At 37.9% G+C, this 23,262-nt stretch overlaps 1 protein-coding gene across 1 annotated transcript in view; it reads right to left on the bottom strand.

The window, feature by feature from the left end:
• Positions 1-23,262, bottom strand: part of me1 (malic enzyme 1, NADP(+)-dependent, cytosolic) — a 93,012-nt gene that overhangs the window by 37,614 nt on the left and 32,136 nt on the right. Inside the window, exons 2-3 of the mRNA XM_041988640.1 lie at positions 16,467-16,600; positions 12,242-12,391 (exon numbers count right to left, since the gene is read on the bottom strand). Coding sequence (XP_041844574.1) covers positions 12,242-12,391; positions 16,467-16,600 — 284 coding nt within the window. The remainder of the gene's footprint in view (positions 1-12,241; positions 12,392-16,466; positions 16,601-23,262) is intronic.

The following is a 23,262-nucleotide window of genomic DNA, read 5'->3' as shown; positions in this document are numbered from 1 at the left end:
AGGAGCAGAGCCAAAAGGCAAGGCTCTCGATTTACCGGTCGATCTACGTTACGACCCTCATCTTTGGTCATGAGCTGTGGGTAGTGACCGAAAGAACAAGATCGCGAGTACAAGCAGCCGAAATGAGTTTTCTTCGCAGGATGGCCGGGCTCTCGATAGGGTGAGAAGCTCGATGATCCGGGAGGGGCTCAGAGTAGAGCCACTGCTCCTCCACATCGAGAGGAGCCAGATGAGATGGCTCGGGCATCTGGTTAGATGGCCTCCTGGACGCCTCCCTGGTGAGGTGTTCCGGGCACGTCCCACCGGAAAGAGGCCCCGGGGAAGACCCAGGACCTGCCGGATGGACTACATCTCGCAGCTGGCCTGGGAACGCCTCGGGATCCCCCGGATGAGCTGGTGAATGTGGCTGGGGAGAAGGCAGTCTGGGTTTCCCTACTTAGGCAGCTGGCCCCACTACCTGACTCCGGATAAGTGGCAGAAGATGGATGGATGGATTTTAAAGTTATTAACATACCCAAACAGTTAAGCTTTAGGGTAATAGTACAAGGTAGAATTGTCATTCATTAACAGTTCAAAACAGTTCAAAAATCAGGTTTCTCAAACTGCAAATGTAAATCAGCACCCTCTGGTATTGCAGATATCCTCTATTTATCATAATAGATGTCATTAAAACGTGTGTGTGTGTGTGTGTGGTAAATTTGATAAACATTATTTTGATCTAGGGTATTTCATATCTCAATTTGTAGCATATCTAACAGGAGATCTTTTTTTCTTTTACTCTTATTTTTAAATTTTCTTCAAGTTCTGTTAGGCTCCCACTCCCTCACGTCATTTATGGTAACACAGAAAAATTAAGTTGTATCTGAATGCAAACTGTGTTACACCTGGAAAAGCAGGCATCATAGTGAATCAAACAGACAGCTGGGCTCAGTGACCATAAACTGTCAAACCCCATCTTCCTCACTAATTCACACAGTCCAAACCACTTCATCACTGAAGTTACATCGCAGCAGCATATTTGTATCTAACGGAGTCGGCGTGTCACAATATGTTATTATATTTTACGCCAGATATACACCAGAATCAAAAGGAAATGAGAACGCCAGAGTTTGGTGAAATGCCAATAAGGAGGGAGTAAAATTTAGATTTACAGTTTCCGCTCAGTTCAGGGAGAGACTAGATGGACACAAGTAACTACCCAGCTATTTTCTTCTGTGTGAAATGGCTTGTTTTTACAGAACTTTTATGAAACAATAATCTATATTTGACTAATATATGTCCTCTGACTATTATTTTTAATAGTTAAAGTCCGGAGTGAGAGGTAAACCAGGGACTTCCTAACATGGATGCAGCAGTATTTTACAGACTAGTGAAATTATCATTTAGATGCAGATGTACAGGCTATTTATACAAGGCCAAAATCTGATCAGTGACTCTCCACTTGTAACACATACAACAGAACGACTATATACTGTACAGTTCTTTTACTGTACTTCATTAAATATAACTATATGGCACTTCCATGTCACAAAGGACTCAGGTCAGTGGTGTGAAACAACTCCACTGAGACACTGGTAAAGCTCATTTGCTAACTTTAAAAAAGGCCACCGCCGACATCGGTTTTGGCATCCAAGCAAAACATTTCAGCCTTGACAGGTGTAATAAAAACATGATATAGCAGTGTTTGAATTTATAGGGGCCCTGGAGCAGTAATTGTAAAAGATAACATTGATAAAATATACAGAGCGCGCTAGTACAAGTGGTGAAAGTGGCTAACATTTGTAAACATTGGACTATTCCATATGGCGTCATATTTAACTCGTCAACTTCTCCCACTTTAGTGTTTTATCACTTTTCTCGAGGAAGGGAGGTAAAAATCTTTGTTCATTACTGAATGCACTGTATGTGCTCGGCTTTTTTGAGTCCCTGTAACTCTGTCCCCTTGTCTACGTTAAAGACATCAGAGGAGACCTGACTTTGTGGCCAACTTGAATGACATGTGCTGGATAAATTTTCTACTCCATGCTGCGAAAACACTGCAGGGTTTGCTTTAAAACTGCAAACCAGACTGTATGCGATTCACAGAGAATATCAGAGAAGCTTTAAGGGATAATCAACAAGTTGTATTTTCCAGTATGGGCTAGTAAAATATTACTTCTATTCACCAAAATTTAATCAGTAAAGACTGTGTTGGAATAGCAGCCAAACAGGACAGCAGTCTATAATTTAGTCCTTAGTGCAGATGGTGAGTCTTGCATTAATGCGTCATTCAGCAACTCCAGTAAAGTTCAAGTTGGATCACATTATTAAAAGAAGAAAAAGAGTATTTGGGAAAGTAAGGTTCATTTTATATCATTTCATTTTTATTTTATGGAGTTGCATGCGTCTGTACAAATTTGATTGACTGTGAGTTGGCAGACAGAAAGCTGGTAAAAGATTTCTGATTCACTGTTATGACCTGCAAGACCAGACAGAAACCAGCACAGAGTATGATCTAAAAAGCCATTGGCAGATAAATCTATGCAGCCTTTATGACATGTCATTCCTCATATTATTTCCTGTCTAGCTCTGTAGTGCTTTTCAAACAAAGGCAAAATGCCACAGACTTGCTAACTTGTCTACTTGAACTGAAAACATTGTACAAGCCCACTCACTGTATTTTAATATTTGAAGTCTGACAATAAACTGCGGTTAAAAACTCAAAAGGTGAGGCAGACAGTAATCTGCCACACCTTGAGGGGGTGCACGTGAGCTGGCGAGTGCTTGTTGCTGCCTTTCTACAGACATTTGGTGCCAAGAGTGTTAGCTTAAGTCAGCAGGTCATGTGTGCTACAGCAATTTGTTCATTTTATTCTCTGCTTCGTTTGACTGTCCAGATTGAGGATTCTACATCTGAACTAAGATGAAAAGACTGAAAACAAACATACAGGTGGAATAAGCCATTATCTCTATTGAGGCTGAGAAATTTTTATAAGAAAATAAGAAGGACTCTTACAACCAAGCTTTTGGGGAGCAGGATAGGCATATGGACTTCATATACAAATAAACCTAAGACCACAATGGATGGCTGTTTTATTTTCTAAAAAGAGATGAGACAAAAAAAAAAAATTTTTGAAAACAAAAATGTGCCCTTAAGTGAATTATTTTACTTTTCATGTCAGGTGACTGACAGGTGTCAATCTAATCACAACAACAAGTCACGTCAAATCAAAACTGAGTGAAGTCGATTTGTAGAGTGTATTTGGAAATGGGAATATGGATGAACTTGTGAAAAAGAAAATACTCTGCAGCTATAGTTAACAGTGGGAGGCAAAGAGACATAGGTAAAGCCTGGTAGCAGTAATGCAGCTAAAGCTGGGCACACAAAAAAGATTATCGGACTGTTTTTGTCCCGATTTTCCCCCTTCTGACCAAGAACAGCAAACGGCCAATTATCTTAAGTCTTATAAGATTATCCTATAAAATTATCCTCTGGTTTGAGGTGTGTTAAAAGTGAATTTGTCCCAACAAATGGCTCCGAAACGGGTCCTGGCCAACAATCGCAAGTATTAAACATGTTTGATATTTACAACCACAGGTCTTCACGTGTGTGGAAAGCCGATCACTCCTGAGTTGTGACTGTGTGGATGGTGAGGTGGAACAGAAAGTAGCCAATCAGAGAGCGAGCGGACTGGGGAGCAAGGAAGAATCTAAAGTCCGTGTTCACGCTGTCGCCAGTCTGTTACTTTTATCCGTTTTTGATTTTTCTGTTAACAATAGTCTCAAGACCATCATTACTTTAATATGTATGTCCTCTGCTCTGCTGGGTGTTGGGTTTTCCAGTTGTTGCTATGTTTCTTCTTTGTTTTTAGATTGTTGCTATGTTTCTTCTTCGTTCTTGTTAGATCACCTTTGATCACGTGAGATTTCTGGTTCGGAGGACTAGATTCTAGATCGGCTGTTGGACAGCATCGTTATGTGTGTGTTGTTCTGTGATGAGAATATCGGCGCACGCCAGAAGAAGAGTCTTTATTGTTGCTATAAAGGAAAGGTTCTTTCTAGGCCAGGTATGCTGATGAGATATTTCCAGTGGTCAATTTCCTGCTAGTTTAATAGATTTTGAACTTTTATAATTGTAAATCTGACTTCTAAGGAGTCAGTGCCTCACCAGCCATGAACCTAATGGCAAGTCACAAAAAACATTAGGTTCATGTCAAGGTAACAGTGATTAATTCATTATTTAATTTTTAAAATCTATTCAGATAATATACATGAATTAATTTGATCATATTCAGCTGCGGCTTAAGTTGTGTGTCTTGAAGGAAGTTGTTATACAGTAACAGTACATCTTAATGTAAATGGTTTCAGAAGCAAATTGACTGGCAGCTCTAAAATAAGAGCAAGGACAAATGTTGAAGTTATCAAGTGCTATTAAGCCAGCAAGTACATATTACCAAGTTGCGCATACGTTCAGTTTATTCTGCTTCAGTGCTCTCATTGTAACTTCAGTGCCATTTACCTCACGATGCTTTGGTATAACTGCATTTCATTCACCTTCAGCATCATGTTTGTGTTTATTGTGCCATGATGGGCTTTGTTAGGGGTTAATGTAATGTTACAGCATTGCTATTGTTCATTTTTTAAATGTGAATCCTTCTGACAACAGATTTTTTGGGATCTGAGCTCACAGACCCTGACTGGATTTAGCCAAACAGGAGTATAAAGACAAACTAGTTCAATCTACTGTATGTGTATGAAAACTGCCAGCAGGGCTTTTAAGCTTACTAATCCCAAAAGAAAAAAAATCCCCTACATGAAAAGATTTGCAGGGATTTCATAGTTGTTTCTTAGAGACGCAACAGAGCAAAGTGGATTTTCTCCTTTATGGCAAAATCCAACCACCTGGATGCCTTGGCAGGCTACAGTACTCATGGAAAGATACAGCTATATGAATTTGCAATGGCCCTTAAAACTGCAGATCACAGACAATTCAGCCACGTAGTCTTAGTCCAGTAGACAGCTCATGAAAACATATATTTAGTTTGATTACCTTCCATGTTTACACAGTGAATCGCAGCACTGCTGTGGATTTAAGCAGAGCATTAAATAAAACATTATTTATTATGCTAAGAGATCCTGCAGGAAAGCAGGAGTTTGGTTTGCTGTGCCCTTAAGTGTCTTGTTTTCAGTGGCTCAAAAACTTTCTCGGACATGAGCTCTATATCGCTAGACAAAGTCCAGAGTGAAATTACTTCCAAATGTTTGCCACGTTCACCATGAAGTCAGTCTAATTCCAAACTATTACTCTCCTCTCTGCATCTTCATTGCTTCTCAGTAAAAGCACACTGTGAGCTTCTCTCGTGGTTCACCAAAGATTTGAAATGCAGTAAACACACACATCAGCAAACGTCTTCATTGGGAAAAAAGGTCTCAACTCAAGTTTTACTCTCTAAGTGGTTGTTTTATGGTTATGAATAGAAGGAGAAAGTGTTTTCTACTTGTCTTGGATTTCTTCTATCCAAACGGTTTCTCTCAGACATCTGTAGATTGATGCTGTGTGTGGGCCTGAAAAGAGGTATATCACAGCATAGAAGCCCCTAATCTGCAAAGTGGGAAGACTTCATGTGTCCCTTTAGAGGAGACTGTGGTGCCTTCAATGGATGCCTTTCATTAGGCCGTTAAACTTCCTGCATCTCACCCTCATGTTTAATTAAAGAACAGGCCCTCAAGACCTGCCTGTGGCTTTAAGTAAGTAATGCTACTCTTATATAGCAGCTTGTGTAAAATCTGCGTAGATTGTTTTTTTGGGAGAAGGGATTTTTCTGTAAAAGTGTCTGCCCAATTTATTCTCACAGCAAAAAATTGTGTCCAAATTTATGTTTTTTGTTCTTATATTCTACTTTTTTATGTATACTTTTGTCCACATGCTATTGGATACTAAGATAAATGAACAAAACTGCAATTAGGAACTGTCACCACATTTTATGAAACAGTCACAAAACAACTGCAGCATAAGATCTTTATATAAAGTTTAAAATGAACTAATAGTCCACATTTGGAGGAGGAAGGTGTGGATGGTGGATCAAGACACACAGCTTTAAAGAAAAAATGCACATTTTTCTATGCCTTTACACATTTTTTTACACATGCAAATACAGTTTTGGGGCTCTGAAAACAAACTTTTAGGAAAGCTCTTTCCAGGTGAACATGCAGCTCTGGACAGGATTTCAACTGTTTCTGTGCATTTTCATGTGGACAGAGATTGTTCTCTTTTTTCTGTTTATTTGTATGTTTGTTTTTTTTTAACGGTGTTGTATACATATACAATTGCTGTTTTATTTCCCTTTTACTCACCATTTCACAGATGTTTTACACATCTGATTTCTTAAGCTTAGATAGCTTGAATATTAAAAACTGCATGGTTAATACTGAGCATATTAAAATGGCGTGATCAAGTATGGATATTAAAAACAGTAAGGGTAATGTGTTAAAAACGAAAATGGGAAAAACATTAAAGCTTCGTGAATACAGACACTGTAATTAGGTATCCAACCAAATGATCCTTTTCCTGGATTACCGGCTGCTGAGCTACGTCACCTTGGCTCAATACACAAAATGCACTGAGCACATGAGCTATGCTTCATACTGACATACATTAACTGTATATGCATGTTGGTTTTTTTTTTAAGTGACCATCAGCACAAAACAAAAGTTTTATGTTCTGCTCTGAAACCAAGCTGGTTTTCCACAACATGCTCAAATTTAAAAAAAGAAAGAAAAAATAAACAAAATAAAACAAAACAAAAAAAAAACTAAAGAGAAATAAAACAGGAGCAAAACCCATAAACCATGACAAAAGGAATAAAGGATAGATGTAAATACTAAGGAATTTTCACAGTGTACATTTCTATTTAGTAAAACATGAAGTTGATATTAAATATTGTGAAGAGGACTGACAGAAGAAACAGAAAGCACCTTTTCCTCAACCATCAGCCGTCTCTGGGGATTTTCAGGATGCCTGTGTCTTATTTTCCAGGCCCTGACAGACAGCTGGAGGAGACAGCCTACTTCACACTCCACCAGGAATCCACTTACGGGATACCGAAGATTATAAATCTCCATCAGCAAGATGGATCGGTGCATTTCACTTACCCAGAAAGCCCCTTGAATGAGCCGATTTCTACAGGGAGTATTATTAGTTTATTCTACAGTCGTTTAGTAGACGCTTATATTCAGACACTATATGTATTACCATGGTTTTGTTATAACTCTTCTCCTGCTAAACATTGTCATTTATCACTGGCAAGTATTTTTAACTGTCAAATAAAGTATGCATCTCATGTTTAAGGTAAAAACAGACACAAACTTATGAAGACAGACCAACTTTCTCTACCAAAGACTGGTGTCTGCTTAAGGGCAAACAAACTAATAAAAGTGGGCATGTCCACTAATCTTCTTATGATGTGAATGTGCTCCTTTCTCTGGCTTTACCTTGCTGCCTTTGCCAAATCTAAAGATCAGTGAATCAGAGGTGTTTTGACACTTAATGGCGCTTGGCCTTTGGCCCCTTGTACGGAGCTTGGTGTTGGACTGTTTAGTCTCTAAGAAGAAGATTAGCTGGTCACATCAGGCAAGACAAGGAGAGGCTGATGCTTCCACACAGAAACTCTTTATACCTGAGAGCCGGTGATTAGAGACCTATAATCTGCTGCTATGGTGGTCCAGAGACACGCATGCACACACACACACACACGCAAACATGTACACAAGGTGGCATCAATAATCCATTAAGAGGATTTCTGAAGACGAGCTGGTAGAAACAGGACAGTATTTCAAACTCCAAAGCAGAAGATGGAGACATAAACTAATCCTTCCTGATCACAAAAGACTTGATCTTTTACATGTGATATGAGGAAAATTTCAGTTCTTTTACAATTTAAAATGGCATTTATTTCCACAATTCTAATGAAAGTTTACAATATTGAAAAGGCACATTACATGAAATATGAAAAGAATAGAAACAAAAACTTTGCATAAAGCATCCTGAGACCTGACTTTCAGTTTTATATTATAATACAGTATAGTTATATTTAAGGCTGTCAAAAATAACACATTAACGGTGGTAACTAATTTAAGTAAAAAATCTAATTAAAATGAACAGAAATATCTGTAAAAGCAATTTTCAAACCAGCAATAAGTAAAAAAAAAAAAAAAAAAGAACCACAGACATTAAAAATATAACTTTAGCTTTGGATTCATAGAGACTGTGTCCTTGTTTTATTGTTGGAAGAAGTTGAATGTTTTAACGTGAACTGCTTGTTACTGCATGTGTTCAGGTATTATTGATTCAGTTCTATTACATAATCTTATGTAAAAAATTGAATATTTATTTATAAGTGCACCCTTTTAAAAGGCAGGGTAGGAGATTTTTTTTAAAATCACCTTCACACCTTGACTGCAGCCAATTAATTAAATGCTCTTAAAAAAAAAAAAAAAAAACAAAACTCATCAACCCCTCTTCGTGCACAAACTGAGCGCTCTTGGAGGCTTGTAGTAGCAAGCGAGATCTTCGTTGACAATCTTACTACAGCAAATTATGATATACACTTACACGTAAGGGATATTATGGCAGAAAAGGTGCTATATGGAGTTGGAGAAGAAAGACTTGGAAAAGGCTACTTCACTGCAGTATATCTGAGCAAGCGCTCTACTACTGATAGGTAAGATAAAATTATATAAATATCAAAAACCTATTGTTTTCAGTGTCATGGAAACTGAATGTAGAGACACTCTGGAAAACTCCAACATGCGTTCATGTGATAAAAAACGGCACAGTTTACTTGTCTGATGAGTATTCAACACTATGACACTGTAGAAAGCTCAGAAAAGTCAAAATGGCATAATAGGGCTCCTTTAAATGGATAGATGAGTGCATGTAAGGCTCATTTGTGTTTCATCATCTTTTACACAATACCCTTATGGTGCTAGTCTTCTATTAACTATGACTTCATCGGGTTATTCTATGGAACCGAATTAAAAGTAAATGAATAAGTAAACACACACATTAAAATTAGTGTGCACTGAAATTTACACTGACCCAAAGTAGAAATGTGTTTCTTTAACTGAACACTCGGAGGCGTATTCTATTTACATAGCTTTAGTGACTTATAAAAAGATTACCTTAAAAAATCTTTTTTACACAGACAAAAATAAAGCAATACAAAGGTACATTAAGACCCCCAAAGAACTTAAAGTTAGGGTCTGTATCTGTACAAGGAGAAGAGTAAGGAAATGTAGTGATTTACCTCCATGTTTTGTCATTCATTCATTCTCTGTACCGCTTGGTCCACCAAGGGTCGCAGGTAAGCTGGAGCCTATCCCAGCATTAACAGGTGAGAGGCAGGGTACACGCTGGACAGGTCACCAGTCCATTGCAGGGCCAACACATAGGGACAAACAACCATTCACACTCAGAGAGAATTTAGAGTCATCAATTAACCTAATATGCATGTCTTTGAACGGTGGGAGGAAGCCGGAGTACCTGGAGAGAACATGCAAACTCCACACAGAAAGGTCACCGCCCTCAGAGTTTAAACCTCCCCCCAGCTGAGATTCGAACCAACGACCTTCTTGCTGTGAGGCTGCGGCGCTAACCACCACACCACCGTGCAGCCCAATGTATGTATTTTATGTTCTGCAATTAGATCACTTCATTGTTCAGTTTTTGCACGAAGGTGTCAAACCAAAAAGCTCATGATGTCATCATTAGAGCGTTAGCACTGGAATAACTAAAGTCTACAGAGAGAACTAAAAAATGTGATAAATGGAGATTTTATCTCTATAGTGATCCGTTTCTTGGACATGGTTTTCAACAAGAAACAACCTGGCTGAAAACTCATATCTCTTGAGGAGAGTCAGCTTTATCCTTGCTGCTTTCTGCTAACCGACACCCAGATACACATTTCCTAGAAGCTGTGGGCCCTGGCAGCAGTACCTGGCCCACTTCACTGACAGACTGAGGGAGTGTATAAAATGACTCCTCCAGCCTGCTCGGTGTGAGAAGAAGGGAAGCATGCTAGGAATATTTTCCACTTAGTTCCACAGGGATGGGGGAAACAGGGAGAAGTTTGGTAACAAAGTTATGTGCATGGGAGAGTTTGGGTTGCCAAGCATCCTAAAAGTACCCATGGAAAGCATTTATAATAAAACTACTAGGACATAGTTAGGAAAAACAAGATTTCACAGTCAATCAAAAGCACCTAAGTAGATAGTTATACTGAGACTATAACCAAATAAAGCAACACAATCCACTCGTGATAAAGAACATACTCATAACTTTATAAACTGGTACCATCTTTGTGATACATTTGATACTTTATAAGACTTTAGTTGTATTTTAATTCATTTTGCTCATTTCCCATTAGCATTTTTTTGCTGACTAACAAGAATTTTTCACCTCTACTTAGCATGTTAGTCAACAATATTCATCCCATAACTCATTTAAGGGAGAAGGTAATTATACTAAATCAAACCCAACACTTAGATCACCTGAGTAAGGTTTAAGTCTGGGAGGAGAATCCAAGTAAAACAGAATGTGGCCCTGAATGCAGCACTGGGAATGACAACACTATCTTAAGTATCTACTGGTAGCTGCTCAAGGGAGGTTTTGCTGTCAGATCGAGACAGTCTTGGACCTCATGAACCTATTTGAGGGAAAGCAGAGACCAAATAAGAGGTGTGTGTGTAAGAGAAAGAGAGAAAGGGTGAAAGTAAGTTTACAGCAGAGACACAAGGAACCATCAAGTGTGTGTCAGCTCGGACTTGAGCCAGATCCACTCAAGGTGAATGCTGAGTTTATTTCAGCCGCTTTCAGCAGTTTGTGTTGAGCTAAGTTGTCTAACCAAACTGCAGCTGAAAGCGCATCTTCCAGGATTGGTTCAGATGTTGCAAAATAACTGGCTCCAACATAACACATGTTCCAACAGTCCTGGAGTTTCTCGTTTTGTTTCAATACCTCTACTCATGTCAAACTTTGTGGCCTGCATGCTTAGTGACCTTCATAGTTTTTAGATTTACAAACTTAATGGAAAGACCCAACTATAGCTTTAAGTTTTGCCAGAACAAGTCACTAAGCCAACCTGCCAAGCTGTACGTTCGGTAGATAAATCTAACACTTAATATATATATATATATATATATATATATATATATAAATATATATATATCATCAATGTAGAATAAAGCTGAACACCAATCATTGGCATAGTGGCAATATGTGGGCAGTGGGTAGATTAATAGCCGCTATGACAGATGAAGTCCACCGCCAAGTAAATGTTGATTTTTCAATCTCAAAAACCAAATTTAGAAACGACTGCAATGTCTCTAAGGGGAAAAAAGAACCCAGAGTCTGGGTGTGACTGTTATGTAAAGTAATTCAATACTATAAACAACTGCACAAACCATGGTTTCTTGAGTTGTAATCAGAAAAAAACCCACATTATTTAACATGTTTGAAAGTCGTGCAGCTGTATTGGTTTTTTGAAAACTGTTTTATTGTTTTATGATCGATATCCTGGTAATATTTACTGGCAAAAAACAGTAAAATAATATTTTCATAAAGTACATGACAGTGGTCTGTAGTGCAAATAACTTGGTTAATAAAGCGTGGGTGGAGCTAATTCTCTATTTTTGTAAAATTTAGACCACTGCAGAGGAAAAACACACAACTAAATTTTTTGGAAAATCACTTAAAAGAGACGAAAGCTGTGCGAGAAAGAGCATTATAGTCTTCTCGTGGTCTCCCTCATTTTTTATTTTTCATCTCTCTAGTGCATGTTTTAGTCATGAAAAACATCATGGTTTCCACTCAACTTTTAAATATAAATTTTCAACCTGTCCAGAAACATAAGAAAATGTTTGCTATATTTTGTCTTGGGGGGCTTTGTGGTACTTTTTGTCGCTGTAACAACCTTTAATAAACCACTTCTTCTTTATGGACTCCACATGAGGAAAGGCTGCTGGAAGCAGTGGAATAATGATGCCACACAGCCAGCAGCACAAGTGTGACAGCAACTCATAAGCAATTCCATAAAACACTTAATAACTTGTAGAAACTAAGTGGCAGGAGACTGGGCTGAAACCAAGAAGTAAAACAAAATTGAAGAGCAGGGAAGCTGAAAATAACTGTGAATTTGGTTTCTTTTCTAGAGAAAGTGCCAATAAATATTTAATTGGGGAGAATAAAATTTGCAGAATGACTCACCTTGGTCTTCTGAATATAAGGCCATACTGCTGACAGGCCAAGCCTACAGTGGGGGTATAAATGATGGGCATAAACCTCTCCACATCGGAGGTTATCATCCGATAGAAGAGCTTCTCGTTACGATCCTGGAGTCCCATCAAGAACACGTATCTGGAAATGACCAAACACAGCATGTTCATCTTTAATGTCTTAAGGGTATTCTGGATAGTAGCTGCTTTTGAAGTCAGATGTTAAATCCTGAATGTCAGAGACACTTAGCATCAAGAAGATGGAAAAGCAGAGAAGATCTAGTTAAGAGTATGAGAGTATGTTCATATGAGTGCAATAAAACTAAACTATGAGAATAAAAAATTTTAAAGAAACTAAAATAATTCACTTCTGCTACACAGCAATTATTTGCAAAGACATTTTTGCTTTTGTTCCAAATGACGGAAAATAATACACAGGACAAAAATCAGTCATCAAATAGCCAAAACAAACCCTTTCTTCTGAAGGCTGAGTAGAAACTGAAAGTTTGCATACGACCCAAATTAAGCATGCACGCCAAAAAGGGCTTTATTCCCACACAGAGATGTTTCCATAAAGCCAAGAGCATAAGGTGCCTCTTGTTGTAATAAAAAGCATGCACGTCCTCTCTGCTATAGGTTAGGCCACAGCAGCTGCACAATACATGGTGGTGACAGTTCATATTGGCCAACCAAATTAGCTTCTGCCACATGCAATATATCAGAAGAGCAGCCTGTGTGCAGCATGATATCGAGGTAATAAAGCCTTATATTCATTACTAGCCCAAATATGCTTAGGGTCTTAACTGTTCTTTTTTTTCTAATTTTAAGGTCCAGTCACTGCTTGGTTTTATGTCACTAAATGACAAACTTCTTAAGGAACTTCTCTGTTATCATGACAGAGGTAATATGATCAAAGTGTATCTGCAAGTCACACACAAACAAAGTGCTGCGAAGGACTAAAGAGTTACAGAAAAACTAGCCTGACCTTGAGTTTAAGAACAAGTCAAATCTTTTTGAGTTTGTTTCAACTCTGTGCTCTTTGGTTTGTTAACTACTTACAGGACCGTCACCATATGTCAGCCTGTATCGGCAGCAGATTACAGTGCATTTCCCTTTTTACAGAACAGAATATACATATCAGAATCTGAAGTTCCAAGTATGTCTTTGCAAGTCTGTCATGGTACAATACGGACACTTATAATACTGAAGATGAGTGCTTTGTGGGGGGGAAAACAATTTAATTCTCCCATTACTAACACCACTAATCAAATAAACATTCATTTAAATTTGCAGTTTGATAATCAATAAATCATATTCTTTCAATCTGTTAAAAACAAAAATGCTGCCATCCGAAAGCCTGTATTTAGCTAATGCACTAAATTATTTTTATTTATTTAGGTTTATTGTCAGATTTTTTTTAAATACTGTACATGGCTGCACCCGGTCATCTTCTATTTGAAATGCTAATGTTTATCTCCTGTATCTTTAACACCACCATATTGAGCCCACTCTCTAATTGATTGGCTTACAGGATGAAAACAAAAAGGCTCGTGTGCATTTAAAAACAGTTCCTAGTTTTTTTGTTTGAAATGGTCACTTCTTCCAAAAAAATCAAGTGAAGCATATTTAGCACATAACTCTTGTTGGATTTTCTTGAATGTGGTACATGAAAGGTTTCCTTAAACCACTGTCCTGTAACAACTCTGATAACTTTGTGCATGACTCTTGCCATCATGTTAGGGATGGCTTTTAACAGACCTCTGACAAAAGACCTCCTGTAGCTGACTGTGCCTAATAGCAGGACGTCAGATGATGTTGTGCATCTTATCTTAGCTCATTAATATTCAGTTTATTTTGTTTAACAATATATCTTTATACAAAAATCAACAAACAGCCATGTCTTTGTTTATTACTAGTTAAACTATAGAATTCATAGACTTCCAAACACTGCCTCATAGATTATTTGGTGTCTTTGTCCTCTCAGGCCAGCACTCCTCTCTTGTTTTCTTTAAATTGTCTTCAGTTTCTTTAGAATGTAAGTAGAGAGACTCATAGTTCCTTTTAAAAATGCAAATTACTGTCAAGTATATTAATCTAAACAGCTATAGTACTTACAGACTGTCATTCGTTAATCTGAAAAAAAGTTACTGACATTTGAAGACTCCCCATGTTTGAATGGATGCTTGAACTTATTTTGTCACAGCTCCTTATAGAGAACGAGAAGGTATATCATCCCATTTCACATGTAAGGCAGTGGTACCCAACCTGGTGTCCTTGAACCTGCAAGATGGTCCCCAAGGCTTTGATTATTGAGAATCCGTGTGATTTAAATTAAGGCCATGTCCACACAGAGACACGTTGACACATATTCGCCAAGTTTTTTTTTTTTTTTTTTATTAATCGAGTGTTTCATTCATGTGGAACCATGTGTTTTGGGAGCCTGAAAACACTAACTTTGCACTATTTCATTAATGAGACATGTCTGAGAAATGCCACAGATTTGTCCTTATTTTGAAGAAAAAAAAAGTTAGGCTGTTGTTGGTAATTACCTTAACTTTGGTTTTATCAAAAGAAAGCAGTCATAACATCATTTGGTAGTTGCATGAAGGGAGTCCTCAGGAAAAATAGGTTGGGAACCACTGCTTTAAGGAATACCTTTTTCATCTCTTTTTACAATCATGTATTGTTGCCTAGTCATTTTATTTTGTTTGGCTAAATTTAGTAGAGAAGATAAGAGACAAATAAAGGAAAAAGAGAAAATTAATGGAATTTACTGAGTCACACTGCCGAGCCCAGATCTGCATATTAACAGGTCAAAATCTGATCATCTGCTAAATTCAATTCCTGTTTTAAAATTAATTTATTGAAGAAATAATTGTACTTCCAAATACAGTCAACAATATTTTATTTTATGGAGTCACAGGTAATGGATTTTATGGGTAACTATACTGGTAATATAGATGTGATTTAATGTTGAAATTAATTATTTATTAATTAAATGCAGGGGACAGGCATGTTTAACATTTGATTTTGATTATTCAAATGGACTGCAATGTGATTTTGGAGGATGATTCTACAGCATGAGAAGCATAAAAAATTTTTTACTGGAGTCTGTGCATCAAAGACTCATGAAGCCAATTTCCCATTTTCTGTCAAATATGCAGGCAAAAAATCCCATTTTGTGATAGTTAAACTGTCTGTGTACAGCAGAGTGACTCTTTGAGGTATGGAAAAGTAAAGAAATGGTGGTGGAAGCTGGGTTATTGAAGCATAAAAATAGACATTTGTCCTTTTTCATTTTGATAAATTATCTTAGTCATAAACACAATTATAATAAAAATTTCATGCTTCTAAAGATTAAAGAAGATTTCTGTATTTATTCTTGACTTTAAAGCTGTGGACACTCAAGCTCAGGAAACAGTAACTAAGACAGTTTTCTTATAGTCTACCAAGTGAGGTAGCCAGAATGTCATTTATCTCTTCCTTAAACGATCTTAGCAAGGTCCACCAACTCTGTCTCTGTCAAGCTGATTTTTAAACCTGTTTCTGTTTTCCAACAGCTTTATTGGATGTGAACTTTTCTTTTAGTTTTACTGTTTTATATGCTGCAGTATTTTAGTTGGCAAAGCCTTCACGGACACAGCAGGTACTTAAGTCACTCAATCAGCCTAGATCATAAAAGCATGTTCTTGCTGTGGCGCCTGTGAAGATGGACTCCAGTTCCTGTTGACTTTAAACCTCCTTCTTTTTGGCAAAACTTGCTCATCTGTCGTGTTTGACTATCTGAGAGATGGAGGCTGAAATGAGTTAATGTATTGATATTTTCAGTTGATCAAAAAGCCCACACTGAAAGGTTAGCATGTTCTACATTCATTGTGTAAGCTAGCAGCTACAAGTTAGCCGTGTAAATCTGAAGTGAAGTATTTATTAGGAGGCTGGGGATATTATAAACATAAAGGAAAAAGAGAGGAGTTGGAAAAAATAGAAAAAAGGGACAGTGAGCAGATTTGTAAAGTAAAATCTGACGTGTTAGGAGATGAATGCCGATCTCAGAGGGCTAATAGCTAATCTACCTCTAGTGTTTTAAAAGCTTCCAGATGTGGGATCTCTTTTCATGCACGGAAAGAGTAGAAATTTACTTCTGATAGATGATAAAGTAAAGTCCCTGTAGACACATGATGAGGAAATTTCTGGATCTCTTTGAATGCAAATCTCACCTGTCCAGGTCATCTTTCTTCATTTCATAGTTCTTGAGCACTCGGAGCAGCTGGACATCCTGACTGATAAAGCAGGGAGGCAGCAGGCCGTGGATCCCCAGCTGGAGACGCTCCTCCAGGGAGAAAGCCATCCCCTACAAGCAGACACACTAATCACTGTCAATTTCCGTCCTGAACCACCAAAACCAAACATGCAACGGTGTCCTGAGTGAAACATGTTTTGCTCAAGATAGCATCAGTCTCAGACTATTCTCATTTTCTAATGAAGAGTTTTTTGTTTTGACTACTTCTGATGTTTTCTTAGTTATTTTTGTCTCAAAGCATAAAATCAATAAAAGTGTTCACATGGAAATCAAGGTCTGAGTAAGCCCAAACTCCAGTGTACTTGCTTGTGAGAAAAGTGGGATACTGTTACATGTACAAGCTTTCCAGGTTAAATAATACTGCTTTCTGTGTGAAGTTTGAATGTTCTCCCTCTGTATGCATGGGGTCTCTCTGGGCACCACAGCTTTCTCCCATCGTCCAAAGACCTGCAAGTTAGGTTAGTCGGTTACTCTAAATTCTCTCTCTGAGTGAGTGTAAGCACGAGTGGTTGTTTCTGTCTGTGTTGGCCCGGTGACATGGCGTCCTGTCCAGGGAGTACCCTGCCTGCTATTGCTGGGATATGCTCCCACAAATTGGAGTTGTATAAAAAATAAATGAGGGAATGATGACTATTATTTTCATTATTAAGCAAAACATAATAAGATTAAGTAGTTAGTCTAAGTAACTTTGTTAGCAAAGATAGCCTCCTGTATGCTTGTCAATGATCATATAGGCCTGGCACCATACCAGTTCTTTATGGAAGTTATACCATTACTTTTGATAGAACCGTCTAAGATAAACTAGGACAAGTGAAGATCATCAGTTCATTGCAGTAGAAATGCTCCACTGGCTCCAGGTCCAAAATATGGCGGGTTACCTAGAGCAGGTTTTGCAATTTTTAGACACATTAATTATAATAATTAATTATTAAATATTCCTTAAACTGTGTGAATTTTTATTTAAAATTAGTTTTTATATTTAGTGTGTAAAAAACAGAGGAAATAGGATCATTTCTACCTATTTTGGCCACATGAGTTATTTTGCACTGTTCTGTTTTTAGTTTCCTGACTTTCTGGATCAGCATCAGTAAAGGGATGGTATTCAGTAAAGGGTGATAAATGGAGATGGCCCATTCCTCTGTTTTACAGCATACTGGACCCTGCAGGAATATATGCCCACATCATCCTCAAGGAGAGCACTGGCACCCAAATAGCTCGAAGGAAATTTCTATAGCAGCTAGCATAAGAACTTCAAGTGGAGTTTATGGAGGGAAAACAGTCAGCAAGGCAGGTGGAACAAGGTGGACTGCTGCGCAGACTCCTTAAGAGGGCAATAAGTGGAAATTAATCATTCTAGATTGAAGGACTCAAAACATGGCTATGTGAAAACCTAGAGGCGTAATTCTATCTGGAGTATGTCATGACGTGACAGACCGTCTCTCTGTGTTGATCTCCAGCTCCGTGTTTACCAGCCGGTCTGGCTGCGCATTCATGAACGCTAATGCCGCCTCCTTTCTCCTCTGGGAGCCCTCGGCGTTCCCTCCCTATAAAGAGCTTCAGCCAGCGAGCAATGGCAGTGTGTATTTTCAAAGTGAAATGGTGGAGAGCAGAACGAAACGTTCACCAGAAGACAACCAGGATCAAACATTACCTCGGGAAAAAAATGGTCTTTAGCAAAGAAATTATCGGATAAAGAAAGGGACGTAACCCGGATTAACACTGGCCTGGTATTTCCAAAGAGGAGAGAAGTGAGAGCTAAAGATAGTATGATTTGACTCGGAGCTAGCTCTTCACCTGGACAGTAATTAACAACATAAACTGGTGAAAATGTTATGCTCAGTGTATTTGCACATTCAATCGCAGACGAGGCGAGTTGGGGGTAGAGGGGGGGTGGCTCATGACACTGTTTTGCAGCACACGACAGCAAACCTTGCAGTGAAACATTTTCACTTTTTGCCCCTTTAAAAGAGATGGTGCCAGGTGTGAATTAGCTGGAATAGAAATAAAACCTCAGACACCTATATATATAATATAAATGTTCTCGCCTTCATATAGATCTTGTTACCATTTTTTTTCATGTTGTTTGTGTGTTCTCTATCTATTCTGCAGTCATTTAGCAGACACTTTTCTTCAAAGCGACTTACATCTGAAGGTGGTTAGGCAGGAGCATTAAGGGTCCTGCCTAAGGACCCAACTGGAAGGTGTTAATATTCGTCCCTGTGGGACTCGGATCTCCTGCATGGGAGGTGTCCAGCCGCTATCTATCACTTCGTTCCACCCCTGTTGATTTCTAATTATTACAAGTTTTAAGGCTATGCAAACTGATGTATAGGTTTTGTTTATTTCTGTGATAAATGAGGCTAAAGTGAATTGAAATTTAAATGTAATGGTTAAATAACCACTCACGTCTCCTCTAGTAGTTAGGGAACAGCAGCCATTCTAGTTTCACTCTACTTAAAGTCTCTCCATCTCATGACTCTTCTGACTCACACCATCAACTCTGATTGGAGACTTTAAATTTAAGCAGGTGCTTCTTTTTTCTAATAAAAGCGAGAAGCAGTGGAGCTCAGTTTCAATTATAAAAGGTTCCAATATTCATGTACATACACTATGTTTCAGTCTATTTCTAATAAATTGTATACATAATCTGTCATCGTGGAAGACTGCATGAGGGTTGTGCAACGTCACATTGCGTGTAATAAATTAAAAAATGTGGGACATTTTTCAAGTAGTCTGAAAACCTTTGGTATGCACTGAACAACACAAGAATACGTCTCATAACAGGCATTCTCTCAGGCATGTAAACACACCCATAGAGGCATGCATTAACTTGTTTAACTTGGCTCTCAGCATGTCCGAGAGGTCCACATGACTCATAATATGAACATTTCTTAATGAATCTTCTTAGAGGTCTCAGACCAGATGGATCTGGAATTAAAATCTACTCAAATTTCTTTCAAATTATTGTCAATTTCTTTTAATTTGAGTAGATAAACAGCAATTTAACTCATAGTCTGACAACTGAAAGGTCCTGTTTGCACTGAGCAGGCAGTTAAGAGACAGTGAACATTACATATTTGTGAATTAAAAAAAAAAAATAAAAAAGAGATTTCCTGCTAATAAATCTGTACCGCCAGCCATCGACGGTGCTGCAACATGGCTATTTAGTTTACACTTTGGACCAGTGAATATTAAAGGAAACATTCATTAATCTTTTTGCTTGAACATTCCTAAGAGGTGGCTGTCAAACGTCTTCTGATGTTTGCTCTCAGAGCTTTCTCCATGTTCAGAGAAGCTGCTGCTTGGTCACAATCTGGTGTGATGTCTGCTTCACAAACCCATATACTCAACACAGACCAGACTAATACACCTTGACCTCTACCTGGGCTTTTATCTTGCTCACCCCTGATCTCAAAGAGTAATACTGAAAAGCATGCACATGTGCAGTGTAACCCTGAGATTGTAACCCCAAGCAATCACCTTTGGCAGAGGATGTTTTCCCTACCAGGAGAATATAATCACACTGAGGACAGGAAACACACTTAAAAATGAAACCAGAGCGGTGGCAGAGAGACTGAGAGTCTTAAACTTTGTAGGGGTCTTCCCACTTCCTATGTGACACAACAAACGTGAGGCTGGAGATTAACAGAAAATGTGCAGCAAGCAGAGCAACGTTATGAAAAAAGGATCCTATATTGTTCAGGAAATATTTACTTCTGCTAGAAAAAACTAAAGACAAAAATCTGAGGACGAAGACTAGAGATGTCGGTATAAACCAATAAAATGATCATAACATCAGCACAAAAGTTTTAGCCACAAAAATCATGATTGTGCAAATCTAAAAATTCTATACCAAAACTGGAAGAGTGTTCTCCACTACTGTCTGAAACTGAGGCAAGGCATGTCTGTTCTCCATCAATAAAACATCAGGGATCCTCAGCTTTTCCATGTCAGCCACCGCTGCTGAATACTGTGACAGAAATGAACGTCTCTGTTTTGGTTCACATATAAGGATCATATAAGGATACTGTGTCCCAGACTCCACAAAAAAATAGCTTAGACCACAGTCATTGCATTTTTTTTTAGATTTTTTTTTTTTTTTTTTAGATTTTCTTTTTTATAAAATGATTGAGCAAACAGCTTTCGGGGTGCTGATTTTAGATTTAATCTCAATCATTTTTTAAGGGAAATGAGGGAAAGAAAACATAAACATGCATTCTCTCCTTTGGCAGCACATCTGACAAATGTGTTTTGTGTTTCCTTTTACAGTCTGCAGAACAAGCTAGCAGGAAGCACTGTAAGCTGTGTAATTGCAGAAGCTAACACCGTGTCAAACTGCAGTTGACATAAACGAGGTTAGTAATTTAGCTGACAGTGCTGAATCTAAGGCTGACTAAAAAGGCAAAAAAAAAGCATCAGTGAAACACGAGTCCAGATCTGTCGTTTGACGAGGCTTGGTGCAGTCTGTACTTAACGAACCTCAAATAGACAGAAGCAGCTCTTAATTACAACCTTCCCCAATTGTCAAAAAATATTTTTTTTATTTTCCAGAAAGCCAAATGTTCACATCAGACATGTGCGTTTGGAACAGCAGCTGGCCCACCGCTGCTCTGCAGTCCACAGCAGCTGACCGTGAGGGATGTAAGAAAGGAGTCTTAAAATACACGAGGCAAACTGAGCTTAATGTGAGGCTCTAAACGTAGACTCACGCTGCTCTTTCATTAACCGAGATACACTCAGAAACACTGCGTGCTATGTCGGCTTACAGCAAGTAGAATAGCTGCTTCTGATACAAATCAACACTGGACATTGACTTTTTTCTTTAGAAGCACAAAAATCAGCAACTTTCTAAAGAAAACACTCTTTACTCATGCTGACTTATACTTCCTCTGAGACAAAAGGTTCCCTCATTTCACCTATTAGCTGCACAGATTTGCACACAAGCATCGCTATAATTAGCCCACACAATTCTATGTTTACATTTCACTTTTCCAGAGCGTTTCCTGCTCTCAGGCTTTTCAGAATTGATTTTCATTCCTCGCTGAAGATTTAACACTCGAGAGGAGTTAAAGAAAAGTTTGCATTTATCTTAGTTAATCACTAGTTTAAGCACGCTAACTGACTTTAACTGAACACACACACATTTGTGAGCTTGAAAACAGAAGGATTCTGTATTTAGTAAAAATCCATCGGACTTCACAGAAGAATGGCACAGCTTTGTTTCAGCTATTCAGACCATCTAATCAAGAGAGATAAAACTACATAGAATCAGTATTTGCCATAGGTCTTATCTTGTGTTAACATGGCTGTTTCTCTTTATTTCAATAAAAAAAAAACACACATGAAAGTTACTATTGAACATACTGTCTGTCCTCAAAGATATACAATCTAGCAAAGTAAATTGGAGCAGTCTTGAATATCCTTCATGCTACAACTGACTCTTGTGATAAAAACTGATAAAATGAATGGAAGAAAAGTAAGCCTGCAACACGTGTCTAAATGGGCAATTCTTCCTCCTCTGACTCAGGTATTTCAAGGTTAGAAGAGGATGCTCTTGCTCCACAGGTTGATCATTTTGTATCATTCTGTGTTTGAGCTTTGTTTAATGGAAAGTAAACTGAAGAAAACTCTGGGTTGAGAATTGAGAAGTCTTCAAGAGCAGAGAAAAGACGTTCAGTTTATTTCTTTTTTTTGTAGGATGCCTTCAGCTGAAAAGTGTATGCTACATGTTTTCTTTTTCAACAAAGAATGCTTGGTTTTTAAGCAAACCCAGACTGTGTAAAAGTCAAAGGATTATGTTTTTATTTTACTCAGCTGTATCTGGGTTAGTCAGATATGAAATGTTGGCAGGCTTTGACATTCTCCCTGTGCAACAAAAAGCTTAGCATGCTTGTCTGGTGATAGGGAGGAGTGAACACCAGCCACCGCAGTCAATTTATGAGTTCTCAGACAAGCTCGGGGGAGATATTGACTCACCCATTGCATGTGCTTGCAGACTGCAGGATTTTGCCCTCTGTTTCTTTTTTGTTCCTGGGCATCATCTGCCAACCACCAAAAACCTTATTATGTTTCTATCTATAGTAAACTCCATAAATAAATTGATAAAACTTGTGTGATACTGAAGAGACTGTCATTTTTTATTGGGTTTTACCAATAGGCATGTGCCATCGAAAAAGCTACATAAAAATGGTAATTGTGTTCAATCAATTATCACAGTTATATTTTGCTGTAACTGTGAAGGCATTTATCTGTGTAGTATCTGAGTCAGCATTTGAGTCCAAAACAAATTTTCCCAGAAAAATACAATACAGCGTATTGTATTGTGTTATATCCTAGTGTATCACATTTCATTGCATTGCATTGATTGCATTGTATCATATGATTTTATTCCATATTGCATTGTGTAATACATATTATTAAATGTAATATTTTACATTTAATTATTAGTTTATTGATTTTTAATTCTTATGGGTGCTAAACTGAAAATTGTTTGTCATGGCCAACAGTAGTAATGTAGATAAACTGTAGTGACAGTAATTCTTTGGCTGAATAGTAACTTGATCACTGTTCTTAATTATTTTAATTTAAAAACAACTAAATTAAACTTTGCCTGCTTTTGCCTTTTTAAAATGACTGCATTACAGGGTTTACAGTGTGCAGAACAAGCATGGTTAGTGAGTACAACTTTTGTTATATGTATATATATCTAGCAA

This window comes from Melanotaenia boesemani, chromosome 6, assembly GCF_017639745.1.
Source record: "Melanotaenia boesemani isolate fMelBoe1 chromosome 6, fMelBoe1.pri, whole genome shotgun sequence".
In the NCBI taxonomy this organism is placed as follows: domain Eukaryota; kingdom Metazoa; phylum Chordata; class Actinopteri; order Atheriniformes; family Melanotaeniidae; genus Melanotaenia; species Melanotaenia boesemani.
Note: the sequence above shows the minus strand (reverse complement) of the source record. Positions and strands in the feature narration are given on the sequence as shown.